Raw genomic sequence first — 17,683 nt, 5'->3', positions numbered from 1 at the left:
ACTAGCAATAAGACAACAATCCTAGAATAAAAATAAGATGAATAAAAAATTAAGTGAAATAAATAGAGATAAAAATTAAATCTAAAATTAAATAGAGTAGAATAGAGACCAGAATTCAGTGAGAAAGTGACTATATGCGTTTAACAGCAGTCTTGTTTGGGGGGGTTGCTAGAGTCTGTGTCCATGTATTGTGTCTTCGGGTTGTGTGGTGGGTTGGGGGTTAATCCTTGGATCTTATTGCAGAGTGGAGTTTGTGAGAGAATGAATGCATGAGGAGGACAGTCCGTTCAGCAGCCTCACAGCTTATAGGAAGAAGCTTTTTAGCATCCTGCTGGATCTGCAGCTGATGCTCCTTAACCTCCTCCCAGATGGCATGAGGGAGAACAGTCCAAAAGAGGGGTGCTGGGGATCCCTGATGATGGAGGTTGCTCTACGTAAGCAGTGCTGCTCGTATAACTCCTCCAGGATCGGGAGAGGTGCACCAACAATCCTCCTTGCAGTCCTGACAATCCTGCTGAGACGTTGTTTGTCCTGAACCTTGCAGCTGCCAAACCAGGATGTGAAGCTCTGTGTCGGGATGTTCTCAAGGGCGTCCTTGTAGAAGGTGATGAGGTGAGATTGTAAGGACATTGTAGTCCATTGTGAGAAAACTACTGCACTGACACAACTCAAGGCAGCTGTCCTGTCCTGGTTCTGTTTTAATTATTTTGAATATAATCTTTTTTTTTTACCGTATCATCTGCGTTTGAATCTGGGAACCCAGTTTGTGGCATTTTATAGTTTAAATGCTGAAAGTGCACTGTTAAAAAAGTTCAAGTAATCAAATAACCAAGAAGGCATAACCTTCAGAACCTTAGGAAAATTTTTGACAATGGTGTGGTTGATATTTATGGAAATCAATAGTCCATTTACCTCAATATTTGCTAGATTTTACAGTCTGCAGTGGAATGACACATTGTTCTCTCTTCAGGTGTTTTTCTCAGAAACCTCATTCATTACTGGGTAACCTTTTTCAACACAGTCAATACTGAACAAATCTACTAAAAAGGACTCTGGAGATTGAGCAGTTACTTTAATCAATAAGGTAAGCCTGTTTTAGTAATATTTAAATACCTGGACTGACAAGCTCATTTCAGAAGTCACTAGATTTCACTAAGTTATTTTAAATTTGTCACATTTTTTCTTGAACTGTCCGCACATGGTACAACGGTTTCAGACATCGGCAATGACTAAAACTATTTCAAAAAGGCTTTTTTTCTACAAAATAATACACGAAACAGAAAACTTTTTTTCCCCAATGAAATATAAATGCAAAAATGTCAATGCAATGCAAAAGTTATGAGTTTAAGAAATCCACATAACATAGCTATTTCATAGACAGAATATTTTTTGTAAATCTCTAGATATTCAAAGTACCATTAACATGAGGGTCAGATTCACTAAAGGATATTAAGGAAAATAGTCAAAACCCTTTGACACATTTTGAAACTTTCCATTCAAATTTTTTCAGACTTGTCCCAGGTCACTGAAATACTAGGAAAACAATCTCGTCGTTTTGCCACCTCATAGACTCCAATCATTAGTCGTTGGTCTAATCCAGCCAGATGTGTGTCCCAAGTGAGAAAAAGTATTTTTTATCCTGGCGGCTGCAGAAAATGATAGAAGCATTTCTGATTTGTCTCAACATTCACTTTACATTCCTTTAATTGTAGACTGATGAAAAACTAGTTTGAGATAAAGGTAGCAGACCCTGTTTTCCTTCATTTTCTTAAAGATCCACTTCAATAATAATCATGTTTTTTGTGTTTTTAACATTTTCTTTTAGCCTTTTTCCCATGATGGAGGACATATAGTACAGACCAAAAGTTTGGACACACCTTCTCATTCAAATGAATGGGAAGGTGTGTCCAAACTTTTGGTCTGTACTGTATTTAAAGAAAATTAAGCTTAAAATTGCATTTCTGAGATTTTTTTTTATTCAAATCATGATGAATAAGGTACAGACAAAACTGCTGTTGAAAAAAGCTTTTAGCTGTGATGTTGAAGCTTCAATCAGTGGGCCATAAGCTCTCTGCTCCACTCCATTCTGATGCATCTGCAGACAAATAGATACATTAACATTTTAATTTTCCTTTCACTGACCTGGTATCTGGCTCAAAACTGTACGGCTGTATAGCTCCAATATTGCCCACCATTTTTGTTGTAACAGTAATTTTATGTTGGGGTTGTGAGGGGCTGTAAGCTAGTGGAAGGGCGTGTAAACAGATGGATGATGGGAAATGGAGGTGCCAACATACTCTGTGCCAACAGTTACACCAACAACTGAGAGACAAATTTCTAACTCCTGCAGCTCTGCAGAAACTACGTCTTGGTAAAGGACATAGGGTTTTTGATTTTGACTAAGAACGGCATAAACACAATTAAAAGACCACAAATAAATCGTTTACAATAGATCAAAAGATGATTGGAGTAAACAGTTTGCCCGTTAACCTGTAAAGTTCAAACCTTAAAAATTAAAATAAATTACTTTCAAAGACATGTGACTTGAATGCAATCTTTATTTTTAGCAGCTTACCTTTCTTTTTTAGTGAAATGAGTTATGGAAACATCTTGCATGCAGTTCATTTACACAACACAATTATAATGCATATAAACAATATGATATTGGATGTCTTTGTCATAAAACATTCTTTCTTTCACTGTGGGTAAGGTGCAGCATAAGTGCATGACATGCAAATTGTAATTATACCAATGGATTTTTGCCTGTGTAGCAGAAGATCACAGGTATCTGACAGTTTCAACTGTCTGCTGTAAGAAGCAATAATGTAAGATGTATACAATAGCTGGAAATAGCAAAGGACATGAAATGTATTATGCAATTTCCTTGAAATTTTTCAGAATATCCTGAGCACTTATTTGTCCATTTTTTATATGTTGTTTTGCCATCATACAGACTGAGATTTGAACTGGAAAATAAATAAATAAATACATAAAATAAAAACACATATATATTTGAGTATCTAATCCCAGAAGGAATTTGGTAAACGAGGATTGTTTTTTGGATAAAAAAATTGACAACCCCCCCCCCCCCCCCCCCCCATTACAACAGTTTAAGGTTGACATCAGAGATAAACAACTTTATTCATCAAACAACATTTTTCCCCCCACAGAGCATCAAAAAAGAAATAAAAAATAACTCATTTAGAGTAGCTTGGTTTTGTGGAAAAGTCAAATCCAGTCATACCAAACAACCACAAATGGCAAAAATGAAAAGAAATTCTCTCATAAATTGCAAGAGTTCTTTGAGGATATATTATCCAAAAGTTTTGTTGCCTTTAAATTTCCTCAATTAAGTCATCTTTGATATTTGTTCGTACAGTTTTATGAAAAGACAGTTATGATGATCTGTGTGATGATTTGTGTATCTGGCCTTATGTATGCAGAGTTGAATGTTGTTTTGTTGAAGTTCGTGTTTTTCCTGTACAAAACCCAATCATACACACACCCACAAAAAAAATCCAATCATCTGAAAACTATTTTGTGATGCATTTGGAGAGAAAAATAAAGCAATAATGGAAATATTTTTCATGCATAACCATGAATAGATATTCATGCATTAATAATGAATCATGGCTTTTGTTTGTGTTAGCACTATCAGAAGCAGCCTTAGGGCTGTATGCCCATAAGTATTATACCTGAGAAAACTACCCTATAAATAAAAGAGTTAACGAACAATGGAGGCCCAAAAAAACAGCATGAAAACCTTTTTTGCAGGAAAAATGAGTGCTTGCTATTCAAAAGTCATTGATATAACATTCCTTCAAGTCACTGGATAGCAGAAGTAGCTGCAATAAAGTTGAAGCACAAAGGTGTGCCTTGGATAAGCCTATAAATAATGGCAATTTTGTAAACAGCACAACCTGTGGATACTCCTGAAATGCTTCATAAGGGTCTGATTATAGCAAATATGAGCTATCCCCCTCCCCTTCTGTAAAGTAAGGACAGTCTGTGGAAATTGTGGATATACACATTCGGGAAGGTACCGGTAGTCACTTTCAAAAAACTGTAAACATTTTGTCATTACTGTTGCACATTCTCTCTTCTTTTATGTATCTTGGTCTCTTCTGTCGTTGCTTGTTTTCTCCTTTTCACTTTGGTCTGTTTCAAGTTCACTTTTTTCATTTATGATTAAATTATCACAGGAAGATGTGGAGGACACCAAAGCTGTCTGTTCAGTTTTTTCAGCACTGGAAGTTTCTTTGTTGTTCTCTTTGACAAATTCCTTTCTGTCGGTGAGCGTTTGTTCTTTCTCAGTTTCAACATCTGATTCTTCTGAGAACTTTATGTTCTTGGTATATCTTCTAAATGCTCTTTGAATGACAGTAGCTGACCGAAGTTCTTCTTTACGGCGGAGGGTGGTTGTGATGGGTTCATATGACACTTTGGAAGGATTTGAGGCCATAAAGCGCTCCTCCATCTGCTCCCTTAAAATGTCCATCTCCCCACCTTCTCCTAGAACACGTTTTGTGAAGGCAAACAGGATATCCAGACAGTGAATACGGTCACCACTCACAATTGGAAGGTCCATAAAGATCAAATCTATCCTGTTGGGCTTGGGTACTTGTAATGGTGGGTTGAGAGCATCTGCAAAGTCTGAAAGACTGTAGTAATGAATAAATTGTGTTGCACCAGGGTCAAACCTTTCCCAGACTTCATAAAACATCTCAAAGTCATCCTCACTCAGTGGGTCAGTACTCTCCTCAGTAGCCACGTTAAAGTTTTCCAGAATAACTGCAATATACATGTTGACCACAATAAGAAAGCTGATGATAATGTAGCTAACAAAAAAAGCAATTCCAACAGGAGGATTTCCACAATCGCCTTTAGTGTTACTTCCAGGATGCTCTTTGTTTCGGTCACAATCATCTATATTACTGTTTAGAATGGGATCAAGAAGGGTATCCCACCCTCCCGATGTGGTTATCTGAAACAAACATATCATGCTGTTGCCAAAGGTCTCAAAGTTGAAAAGGTCATCGATTCCTTTGTCCTTCTTGACATAAGCAAAGCTTGACATGCCAAATATGGCATAGATAAACATCACCAAGAAGAGCAAGAGGCCAATGTTGAATAAGGCAGGAAGTGACATCATCAAGGCAAACAAGAGTGTGCGTATTCCTTTGGCACTTTTGATAAGGCGGAGGACACGGCCAATCCGAGCAAGTCGAATTACTCTAAATAGAGTTGGTGAGACAAAGTAGTCCTCAATTATCTTTGCAAGAAACACACCTATGGAAAGAAATGAATAGGGTGTTACGCAATAAAAAAATATCACAAATTTACAAGGTATTCAAGCCAATACATACCAGCGATTGACAAAATCACTACAACCAAGTCAAATATATTCCAGCCGTTCATGAAAAAGTAATGGCGGAGTCCAATCATCTTCAACAAACATTCCCCAGAAAAAATGACAATAAACACATAATTGATGACACGGAGGATGTAAGTCTGCTTTTCACTTTGGTCTGCCGTTTCCACCATCATGGTTACCATATTAAGCCATATTAGAACCATGATGACAATATCAAAAGCCTGTTTGCTGATTATGTCAAAAATGAATCCTTGAATCTTGTTCTGAAACAAAACAATAAAGAATGAAATACCTTTCTGAAATGAAGCAAATGAGAGCGGATGGTAAAATATGGTACTTACCGATGGCCTTGGAATAGGTTTTTGTGGCTTCTTTGACCCCAATTTTTTCATAGCATTATAATATTTCTTCTGGTCTTCAGTCATAAAAAGGTCTGTACCTCCAAAGTAAACAAGAGATTGCAAGCATATTAAATCACATCACCTATATATCTAATAAAAGAAATTCAGAAGTATTATGTAATACTTATCTTTTTCTTTTGCTGATTGAAATTGTCTATTATTACTCCAATGAAAAGATTAAGGGTGAAAAAGGATCCAAATATGATAAAAACAACAAAGTATAAGTACATCTTGATGTTTCTTTCAAAAACTGGTTGCTCATCTGGCTATTTCACAATTACAAGACACAAAAGGAAAACAAATTAGATATGCTTATATATTTAATTTAAATCAACAAATCAAGACAATACCAAAGGTAATTTACAATAGCACCAACACAGAAATTCTTAAGATTTGTAACAGAGCCCATTTGCTGTTTTTTTGTCCAAAAAAAGCTTAATAAACTCTTTTAGATCCAAAAGTAAAGATAAGATTTATGATCCTATCATATGCTCACAGTCAGATGGCTTCCAGTTAGTTACCTGGATCCTATTTACTCCCAGCAATAATAATGCAATGATCAAATATCTATGAATATATGACAAAACAACACACAAGGTAGACAAGGTAGTGTTTGAATAAACATAAAACAGTTCTTTACCTCTCCTGAGTCCACAGCAGCATACATAATGTCCATCCAGCCTTTGAATGTAGCCTGTGAATGTAGCCATATTGAACACACACACACACACACACACACACACACACACACACACACACACACACACACACACACACACACACACACACACACACACACACACACACACACACATCTATATGTTATTGCTGACATTGTGTAATTATCTTGAAGATAAAAAATATCCAGTAACTTACCACTTGCAGAAGTGCAAGGTATCCCATGCCAACATTGTCATAGTTTATTTTAAGGTTTTTCCAAATTAGATCTGTCTCATTTGTGCAAAATGTTTTATTTGGAATGTTCTCTGGATCACACTCTACACCATCAGTCTTGTTGATGCACTTGTAAAACTTTCCTGCAAATAGGTTGACTCCCATGATGCTGAAAATCAGCCAGAAGATGAGGCATACAAGAAGCACATTGAAGATGGAAGGAATTGCTCCTAGCAGGGCATTGACAACCACCTGTACACGAAAGCAGCAAGAGAACATAGGTGTGCTAATGATAATATACCCATGTAAAGGAAAAAAAACAATCACACATGTGAACAATTTCTAATATTATACATTTAAAAGAGTTACATAAAGCAGTGACTGAAAAAACTGTAGAGAGAATGAGGAGAGAATTTATTAAATTGTTATTACTAAGACTTGATTTATTTTACATTCTCCACATACCAAGGCTCTAGAAGTGGCTCTGGCCCACCAAACACTACCCACCCTGAGCCTGCATCTTTAAACGAGTTATTATCTATTTATTTTCAAAATAAGACAGACCAGGATCATTAAAATGTATCAAATATGATGCTGTTGTTTACATTGTGTAGTTAACATGGCAGTGTGGGCTAACATTAAATTAGCAGTGGATGAAGAATATGTATTCTGCAGGATTAGTAGGCAGACACGAGTGCGACTGGCAACATACAGTAAACAACAGCAGATCTCCAACAGGGAATGCCATACCATATCTGCATTACATGGCTGTTACACTGACTTGGGGGTGCGTGGGGGATTGATAAGAAGAACTTTTAAGATCAGCTGTGTTGAACTATGTGCAGTTCTGCTATTCTTTCCTGTTATGCACACCAGGATCTTTCTAAACTACATTCTGCCCGCGGGTCATGCTGGCCTATAACAGGGCAAGGGAAGATCTCAAGAAGGACCTCCAGCCATAGGGGTAAAGAATGAATGTGGATTCTGCCTAAATGTTAAATTTTCTTAAATTTGCTTACAACAATTATTTTTACTCAGAAGGTGACCCATTCAGTTGATCTTACCCTCATGCCTTCAAATCGTGACAGTGCTCTCAGGGGCCTTAGCGCTCGAAGAGTTCTCAGAGACTTGATTGCACCAAGATCGGTAAGTTCTAGTGCATTGGCCACCAGACTGACTAATGAGACCTGTATTAATAAAACAAACAAACAAAAAAAACAACAACAACAAAGCTATCAATTAGCCGCAAGACTTAACATTCACAAGTCAATACAGTCGATTGTTAATCAATGTTGTTTAAGCTACTTCCTGTAAAAACTGCAGATTACTTGTTACTGTTATTAAATAGTACTGCCTCAGAAAAGTAATACATTACATATCTTTTAAATAACTTTTAAGTTACCTTAATTTGTAAATATATACAGATCATTTTACATTTAGATAAGGTCACATTGTGTCACATTTCATGTAAGGGTTAATGTCCATCTAAGTGTCTATTATCAGAAATGAACGCGCGCCGCGGAAGCCCGAACCATCCGACCCAATGCAGAGGATGGGTGCTTCCGTGAATTGCAAAGAAATGCTGGCAAAAAGATTCAGCCCAACCACAACACCAACATGGAAGAGGTCCCACTCACTTTTGACATTCCCATTAACCATACTGTGGAAAAAAGCACCACGGGACAGGAGCAATCTGCTTTTTCTGGACAGAAGCTACAACTTGCGGTCATTTTTAAGAGGAAAGTTCTGCCTAAAGAATACGTAGTTTTTTTTAAGGTTAATCAAAAGGTTTGTCCCTTTTGATTGGGGATGAAAACGAAATGAGGGAGTGGCTGAGAGACGTGTATATAAAGAGACTGGAGATTTTTTTTCCATGCATTACTGTCTCTGTTGATCTTTGACTCCATGCATGCCCATCTCACCGCTATAACTATGAAAAACCAAGTAAAGAAAATTAATTAGGTGATTTCCATTTTTCAGGGAGGAATAACACAAAAATTCCAACCACTGGATTCTGGTTTAAACAAGGCATTGAAAGTGAAGTTGCGTGTTGCATGGGACAGGCGGTGAACACCTAAGACTAGAAGGCAAGTTACACCACCAATTGTAAATGGATTGTAGATGCTTGGGCTAAGGTATGTACTTGGACTGCTGTCTGATGTTTTGCGAAAGCTGACATCTTTAACTTATCACCTGCAAGAGTGACTCTGACAAAGATGGGAGGGAATCCGGTACGTTTGATGGCGATATTGCCCAGCTGCTCAATTCAGACACAGATGATGAGGACTTTGATAGATTTGTGGGCAAAGATTAATCAAAATGTAATGTGAGTGTTTTTTATATATTGTAGAATAAAGTTCCACTTGACTCACTGTTTTGGTAACATAACCTTTTTTTATGTATGTTATGTATGTTTTATCAAGTGCGTTATAATACAGTATGCCTTATGTATGGGTTAGGTACAGAAATAAACCCCATAATTGAAACTATTCCCTCCTAATCCGGTGGGCCTTATGGTGCAGAAAAATACAATAGTAAATATGCTAATATTTTCCAACTGCGAATATGATGGCTTAAAATTATTGACTGTATAAGAAAGCTGGAACATGTGAATGTTACGTCAACCATAAAAAATGCCTCACTTCAAGCTCCAACAAAATGAAGTCAATTTAGTCGCCATTTTTTGCGACATAGATGTCATCATGTTGGAGCCGGATTACCTCAGTAAGCATGTTTTAATGGAACCACCCTCACCAATCAGGAGTGAGCTTGTTGGATGTCCACACCCCTTTGCAAAATTTCTGAGACCACCTATTTTTATTGAGGCATGGTCAGTTTATAACTTGAATAAGTTGTAATAAAGAAAAAATATACCGGTAATAAGAGAAAAAAAGGATTAGTGAGAACATAGTTTTTCTGACAATTACAATAACTGAATTATAACTGTTTGTTTCTCAATTGGAGTCTTTGAGATTTTGACTTCTCTGAGCCAGCCAGTTTTTTCCATTTGGAAAGAGAGAGGGAAGAGGTCACTATGTCCAGTTCTCTCATACGGTCAACGCTTAAAATTCTAAGTGCAAGTGTGTTTCAGTTTAATATCCAGTACTCCAACCTACATCCACAATGAGGAAATCCAACCAACACCAAGCATTTGTGAAATACTTGGCAAATCCATATGCCAGCCATTTCAAAAGCATTTCCAAAATGAAAATGTAAGTGAACATTTTGTCTGCAAACTCCAGAATAATTTTAATTGTCTTCCTCTGCTCACTGTAGACATCTTCAAAAGCCTGAAAGAAATTGAAAACAGCTGTGTTTAAATACAACTTGAAAAAACAGTTTTGATGCACTTATATTGATAGAAGTGGTTATTCAAAAGTCCTTATGGAATTCTTTGCCAAGAATACAAACTATACTTACAAGTGCTCCACTGCTGAGAAGGATCATGAAGATGATGAAGCTTTCAAACCAACTGTGCTCTACAATCCTAAAACAGGTTTGCCTTAGTTTCCACCATGCTTTCCAGAAGCCCACATCCACATTTACTTGGCAACACTTAATGTTCTGCAGGCAAACTAAAAAAGATAATTCATATGATGTGTTGGATATGTATCACACAAACGCTTATTAAACTTTGTTCTTATAAAAACAACAGAACCAATTTTCACCTGCAGGAAAGCACGGACTAGGATCATTGGACTCTTCTAATTCACCACCAACAGAGTCAGCTATCTCTCCAGCTTCATAATCATTGATTGTGCTTCCCTCAGAAGAGCTAAGTTCCTCATCTTCATCCTCATCGAAAATCTCCTGACAAAACCAACACATTTAATATAAAAACTGATATGCATTAATCAAAAAAAGCAAATGTAGAATTCAATTATGATTTGTTTGTGCTTTTTTATAAGACACTGGCAAACTAATCATAGCAATGTTTCTCAACATAAAACACAAAGTACAGCATTCTCCCCTTATTCACAGAGGTTAGGGACCAGAGACATCCGCGAATCCGCAAATACAGAGAACCACCCCACACCCCTGTGGCCGAAGAATGTCTGTCACCGATCCGTACTCATCAAAAACACCTTTGACACATTTCTGATGCTTTAAAAAACATTTATTAAAGAATATTGGAATATTGTTCAAAATGAAGAGTTTTTTCTTTATTCAGAACAAAAGACGGTACCATAGTGTACTTTGTAACACAAATTAAAACTGTCACTCTGTAACTGTGTCTTTGAGAAATAAAATCTTTAAAAATCATATATTGTGATTTTCTGGATATTTTTTCCCTTTTTGTCTCTCATTGTTGAGGTTTACCTATAATGAAAATTAAAGGCCTCTCTCATCTTTTTAAGTGGGAGAACTTGCACAATTGGTGGCTGACTACATTTTTGCTTCACTCTAATTTTATGAAATTGACCACAAAGACAGTGATGATGAGCACAGCACAGTGATATTAGGAATATGCTATTTTACATTATTGATTTGTTTTTTCTGTGTTTTAATCTTGATATTCTACGTTTGTAAGAGAAATTATCCAGTAAATAATGAAAAAAAACATGGGTTAGACATGTTTGCAGAAATATTTTGTGTGTGTAAAGCAATTGAATCATATCTAAAAATTATTCTCAAAAAAATTGATTTGGCACATTAAAGAAGATTATTATGGTCCTAAACCTTTAATACACGAGACTGTATAATAAAGGAAAAAAAAGATGAATGTTTAGAAGAACCCTAAAAAGAGAATGTATAAAAGGGAAATATAATCAGTTACTAAACCCCCCTAAAATTGCTCTTAATTGGCCGTTGGCAAAGAATAAAAACGATAAATGTCACAATATATTGCTGAGTTTTATTAATAGAAATTAAAATCAAGATAAATTACTTACATTAAAGAAATCTAGTAAGAACATTTCTGAATAGTCATAACCTAAAACTTAACATGTTAACGCCGTGGTATCAAACTCCTTCAAATAAAGATTATTCTCTCCATCACTTAGACCTTCATGGTCCACAATGTAATCTGCTCACTAGTGTGTGTACGGGGTGAGATAACTGTCAAAAGGAAATGGATGCATAAAGACAAAATTGTGCACAAATTAATAATTTGCAAAAAATATGAATAGAGCATGTAGTTTTGTGTTTAACATGCCTGTTTTGAATACGGTTTGTCTTTGTTTTGAATAAGACCCTCCCTTGTCTTGAATACAAAATTTCCCCAGTTAACTTAATTTTAAAAAGAATGTACAGAAGTGTTAGCTCACTGGGCTAGTGAGTGGGTTTATAAAACTGAGGTTCTGAGTTCGAGACTGGCTTTCGACTTTTGCTACATTCTTTGGGGAGGGTCACGTGATGCGAAGTAAGTAGGAGTGCGTGAACGGAGCTCCCTGAATTAAAGAACATTTTTTGGACTTAAAGATAACGAATTGTGGCAGAAAAGGTCTTTACAGGAGTGTGATGTCTCTTCGGGAAATTTGGGCCAAGATGCCAGAAAATAAAAGAGTCTTACGCCAGAAACCTCGAAAAACGCAGACGGAGGCAGAGGAACAGGGCCTGAACAACATGGCGGAGAGCGACATTGAAAGCCTTGTGATGAAGATAAGTGACGGGCTGTATGCTAAACTCAGCGCAAGCATGGATACTAAGCTAGACCAGATTGTTAAATCGGTCAGTGCTGTGTGTGAGAACGTGAAAGTCTTGGAAAGAAGAATGGAAAATGTGGAGCAAAGAATCTCCGACACAGAGGACTCTGCCACTCAGCTGTTGGCGAGACTCGAGGGCGCCGAAACCCGCCTGAACGAAGCCCTCGCCCGGCTTGAGGATCAGGAAAACAGGTCCCGGCGCAACAACATAAATATCATGAATCTGCCTGAGCGCACCGAGGGGGATAATCCTAAAGAGTTTTTCGAAACATGGATACCCAAAGTTTTGAATATGAAGGTGAAAAAAGACCGGAATAAAGTGGACAGATGTCACCGAAGCCCGGGCCAACTCCGACCCGACGCGACCAGACCGAGAGCGGTTTACGTCCGCCCCCATCACTATGAGGATAAACAGCTCATCATGCAGAGCGCCCGGAATCGGGGGGAGATCTCGCTCGGTGGGAGCCGAATCCACTTCTTTGAGGATTTTTCACCGGCGCTGGAGAAGAAAAGGCGTGATTTCACGGAGGTGAAGAAAACCCTGCGTTCACTGGGAATTCCCTACAGCAGAGGTGGGCACTGAGGGCCGCATTCCTGCATGTTTTCCAGCATACCCTGCTCTGGCATGTTCTAATTGGCTGGACACACCTGAAGCAGGTAATCAGCCATGAGTAGGGCAAGATTATTGGCTGGACACACCTGAACCAGGTAATCAGCCATGAGTAGGGCAAGACTATCTGGAAATCATGCAGACACACCGGCCCTCGAGGCCTGGAATTGCCCACCCCTGCCCTACAGGGTGCCTTTCCCAGCAGTGCTGCGGGTTAATCATAAGGAGAAGGTCCATGTCTTAAAGTCCCCAGCAGAGGCACAGCAGTTCACCATGGCAGTGCAGAAAGACAGCACATAGTGGACCGCAGCCTAAACAGCCACGGTATTTTACACCTGACTGTTCTTTTCTTTCTTCTTAATTCTTTTTTTTTTCATAAATGGGGCAAATACTTATGTTATTATAGTATTTTAAGTTAATGGACACGGCCCCCTTATATGTATACACATTTTCTTTTCTTTTCATAGACCATATTAAAGTTCATTTTATGATCAGGCAAGCTGATCCATATTGATTTTGTTTTTATATCTGGAAGTGCAGCCAGAGTACGGTATTTCTGTTGGACACAAGTCACAGGAGTAAGGTTTGGGGAGCTCCGCTTCTTCCTACTAATGTTAATGTGGGTGTTAATGAGAAAGTGGCAGAGAGTCATGTATCACATGAGCCCTACAAAGGAGCTGGAGTTGCAGCAGTTGTAAGATTTTTGTTTCTCTTTCACGTTTTGAGATTTGTTTTCTTTTCTTTTTCTTTTCACCTCATCACCAGCAAACCTAACGTGTATATTTGGTTTTATAACTTGAATGAACAGGGTCATACCTAAGATGAACACACAAAAAAAGAAAAAATGTCAGGAGTAAATTCCATTAAATTCTGCTCGTTCAATGTAAAAGGCATTCATCATCCTATTAAGCGCAAGAAGATCTTGAGCTCCCTAAAAAAAGAAAAAGTTCAGGTAGCTTTCCTGCAGGAAACACATCTAGTGGACAAGGAACATATGAAGCTGAAGAGGGATTGGGTAGGCCAAGCACATTACGCCTCCTTCTCCTCCAACAGCAGGGGAGTCGCTGTTCTGATACATAAATCTGTTCCCTTTGTACTGGAGACCTGTAAGAAAGATCCAGAGGGCAGATATATATTGCTACATGGCACCATTCAGGATGTACATTTAACGATGATGAACATATATGCACCAAGTCCACCACTGTCTTCTTTTTGGACAAAAATTGCATCAGAACTTGCAGAATATAAATGTGGTCTGACACTGTTGGGGGGAGATTTTAACTGCGTTTTAGACAATAATCTGGACAGATCACCAATACCCACTGACGGGCGATGCAACTTGGGGGCCACACTGGCCAAAATGTTGGAAGAGTTTAATCTAGTGGATGCCAGGATGTCCATTAATCCGTCTTCCAAAGATTTCACATTCTATTCCAATCCACACAATTCATATTCTCGGATTGATCTTTTCTTCTTACCACCTGAGTCTTTGGGACAAGTAAATACATGTGAAATAGGTTCTATTTACTTAAGCGACCACGCCCCAGTCTATTTAGACTTGAACATAAAAGAAACCACCCCCACAACAACGAGGTGGCGTTTTCCATCATATATTATTATTGACAAACATTACAAGAAAAGGATGGAAGAAGAGTTAAAATTATATTTTGATGAAAACGATAATAGTGAAAAAAATCCTGAATTTTTATGGGAGGCAGCAAAGGCTTATATCCGTGGATCCACCATTTCATATATAGCAAATAAAAAGAAAAAATTGTTGCTGGAACAAAATCAGCTGGAAAAAGACTTAAAGGCAGTAGAGATGGCACACAAATCTAACCCTACAAAAAATAATTTGATTAAAGCACAAGCAGTTAGAGCAGCTCTGAACTCTGTCCTCAACGAGAAAGCCTCTAGATCATTGTTTTCTCAAAAACAGCGTTTATATGAATACGGCAACAAACCTAGTAAATATTTAGCACGTATACTTAATCAGAAAGACACTCAAAACACCATAGGGGCCATTAGAGACTCTAAAGGAACAAAACACTATGACAGACACAGTATTAGCTCCGTTTTTGTCTCCTTTTACAAGTCCCTGTACAAATCAGAGAATGTAAGCACTAAGGAAGACATGGATAGATACTTTTCACAAATTAAACTGCCAACATTATCAGAAGAGCAACAGGAGATCCTAGGAAGACCTATTGAAGAAAAAGAAATTCTTAAGGCCATCTCACTGATGCACAGTGGCAAATCTCCTGGTCCAGATGGATTCCCTGTGGAATGGTTCAAAGCTTTTAAGGACAGGATCGTTCCCTATCTGCTCAGAACATATAATTACAGTTTCAACACAGCCCATCGCTTGCCAGAAACAATGACACAGGCAAATATCTGTCTGATCTTAAAGAAGGGAAAAGATTCTGAAGATCCAGCCTCTTATAGACCAATCTCCCTTATCAATGTAGATGTCAAAATTTTAGCAAAAATATTAAGCCTAAGACTTGAATCCGTCATAACTCTTTTAATCAAACCTGATCAAACAGGGTTTATAAAAGGAAGAAACTCATTTCATAATATCCGCAGACTCCTGAACATTATACAGCAAGCTCAAGATAAAAAAGTGAAGGGCTTACTTGTGTCTTTGGACTCTCTGAAAGCATTCGACAGAGTTGAATGGTCATATCTTTTTCAGACCATGGATATGTTTAAATTGGGCGCCAACTTTGTCGATTGGGTGAAGCTGTTGTATTCTTCACCTAAAGCTGCTGTTATTACCAATTCTCACTGTTCTAACTACTTCTCCTTAGAACGTGGAACACGGCAGGGATGTCCCCTGAGCCCCCTCTTGTTTGCGCTGGCTATCGAACTCTTTGCAGAGCTCATCAGAACTTCTTTGAGTATAAAGGGATTCCTCATCGATGGTACAGAACATAAAATTTCATTATATGCAGATGATGTCTTACTGTATCTGGTCGAAACAGACAGCACCATCCCACACTTACTCAACCTCTTGAAACAATTTGGCCATATCTCAGGTTTTAAAGTAAACTTATCGAAGTCAGAAGCTATGCCTATTGGCACCATGACTGGATCTGCTCCCCCAACGGGGTTTCCCTTCTAATGGTCCCCGAAAATAATAACATATCTCGGAATACAAGTGAGCCCCTCTCTTAATAAATTGCTCAAATTAAATCTAAAACCAACAATTAAACGTATTAGGGAGGACTTAGAACGGTGGAAAAGCCTACCCGTTTCCTGGCTTGGAAGAATAAGTGTGCTGAAAATGAATATACTCCCTAGACTCATGTATCCATTACAGATGCTGCCAAACTCAATTCCAAATAGCTGGTTCTCAGATTTGGATAAAATATTTACACATTATCTTTGGCAGGGGAAGAAAGTAAGAATGAAACTAAGCAAATTACAGAGAAGTAAAGATCAAGCGGGTCTAGCTGTCCCAAATATCCGTTTCTACTACTGGGCTGCACAAATGCGATATATACATGAATGGGTGAATCCAACTGTCTCAAATACATGGATTGATATGGAATCTGGCAATTGTGGAATTGTAACATTAAAGTATTGTCCCTTTATATGTTACAATAAGGTTAAATTAGAAGTACAAAACAACTTTATTGTCTCCAACACTTTGAATACATGGAACAAAATGTTACTTTTCTTTAAACTAAAAAAACACTTTTCTGTATTAGCCCCCACATTTAGGAACCCAGATTTCATCCCATCATGTCAAGACATTGGCTTCAAACTCTGGCATGAAAAGGGTTTGGAACAACTAGCAAAACTCTATGGTGGGAATGCATTGGAATCCTTCGAAGCCTTAAAGAATAAATTCTCTGCCCCAGTCCCACTTCTTTCGGTACTTGCAGATCAGACATTACATACCCAAACCAAAACATCCTCCCAAACTAACATTTTTAGAACGCATTCTTACACAACCCCAACCTACAAGATTTATCTCCCACATTTACAGAAACCTTTCTTCAAACACTACACATTCTACAGATTACCTCAAAAGACAGTGGCAGACTGACTTAGGAGAAGAAATAAGTGACAATGAGTGGACCCATCTGATAGAGAACACGCTAAGACTCCTAACTTCAAACTCACATAGAGAAACACAATTTAAAATATTACACAGACTCCATTTTACACCATTGTTGAGGAGCAAGCTGGGCTTAGACTCTCCCTACTGCTGCAAGTGTAACAGTGAAATAGGTACATATGCACACATGCTGTGGAAATGTAGTGGGATACAAAAATACTGGATTGAAATTAAAAAGGAAGTGAAAATACTGTTGGGATATGGTGTGGAACTCTCAACCTTTCAGTGTGTTCTTGGCACTAAAGTGAATGGCACTAGGCACAAACACAACGCCAAGCTGGTTGAAATTCTTCTGTTTGTAGCAAGAAAAACCATTCTGAAATTCTGGATTTCCAAGGACATTCCGATTATGGAGGACAGGTACACAGAGATTTTGAAGATTCTTCCTTTGGAAAGATTAACGCATACCCTTCATGACAACATTGAGGAGTTCAAAAAAGTCTGGCAACCAGTTCTGGATAAGACTAATCTTTCTTTGGATTGAACTCTGTTCTGGTGAAATGTGAAAAAAAAAAAAAAAAAAAAAACCTGTAATAGCCATTTGCCGCTGGTGATGAAGGTTGATTGGTGATTTGTTCTTTGTGTTTATTTATTTATTTTATTATTATTTTAGTTTTTAAACTGCTGCCTGTT

At 37.8% G+C, this 17,683-nt stretch overlaps 1 protein-coding gene across 2 annotated transcripts in view; it reads right to left on the bottom strand.

The window, feature by feature from the left end:
• Positions 1–2,540: 2,540 nt before the first annotated feature.
• scn1laa (sodium channel, voltage-gated, type I-like, alpha) overlaps positions 2,541–17,683 on the bottom strand; it is a 33,330-nt gene continuing 18,187 nt past the window's right edge. For both annotated transcript variants that reach the window (XM_011489902.4, XM_078939275.1), the window contains 10 exons: positions 10,338–10,479; positions 10,090–10,244; positions 9,786–9,959; positions 7,734–7,856; positions 6,652–6,921; positions 6,416–6,469; positions 5,904–6,041; positions 5,716–5,820; positions 5,367–5,637; positions 2,541–5,289 (listed from right to left, as the gene is read on the bottom strand). In XM_011489902.4, the coding sequence (XP_011488204.2) occupies positions 4,106–5,289; positions 5,367–5,637; positions 5,716–5,820; positions 5,904–6,041; positions 6,416–6,469; positions 6,652–6,921; positions 7,734–7,856; positions 9,786–9,959; positions 10,090–10,244; positions 10,338–10,479 (2,616 nt within the window). In that variant the 3' untranslated portion in view covers positions 2,541–4,105. The remainder of the gene's footprint in view (positions 5,290–5,366; positions 5,638–5,715; positions 5,821–5,903; positions 6,042–6,415; positions 6,470–6,651; positions 6,922–7,733; positions 7,857–9,785; positions 9,960–10,089; positions 10,245–10,337; positions 10,480–17,683) is intronic.

This window comes from Oryzias latipes, chromosome 21 (assembly GCF_053564925.1).
Source record: "Oryzias latipes strain Hd-rR chromosome 21, Olatipes_Hd-rR_3.1".
Classification (NCBI taxonomy): Eukaryota; Metazoa; Chordata; class Actinopteri; order Beloniformes; family Adrianichthyidae; genus Oryzias; species Oryzias latipes.
Note: the sequence above shows the minus strand (reverse complement) of the source record. Positions and strands in the feature narration are given on the sequence as shown.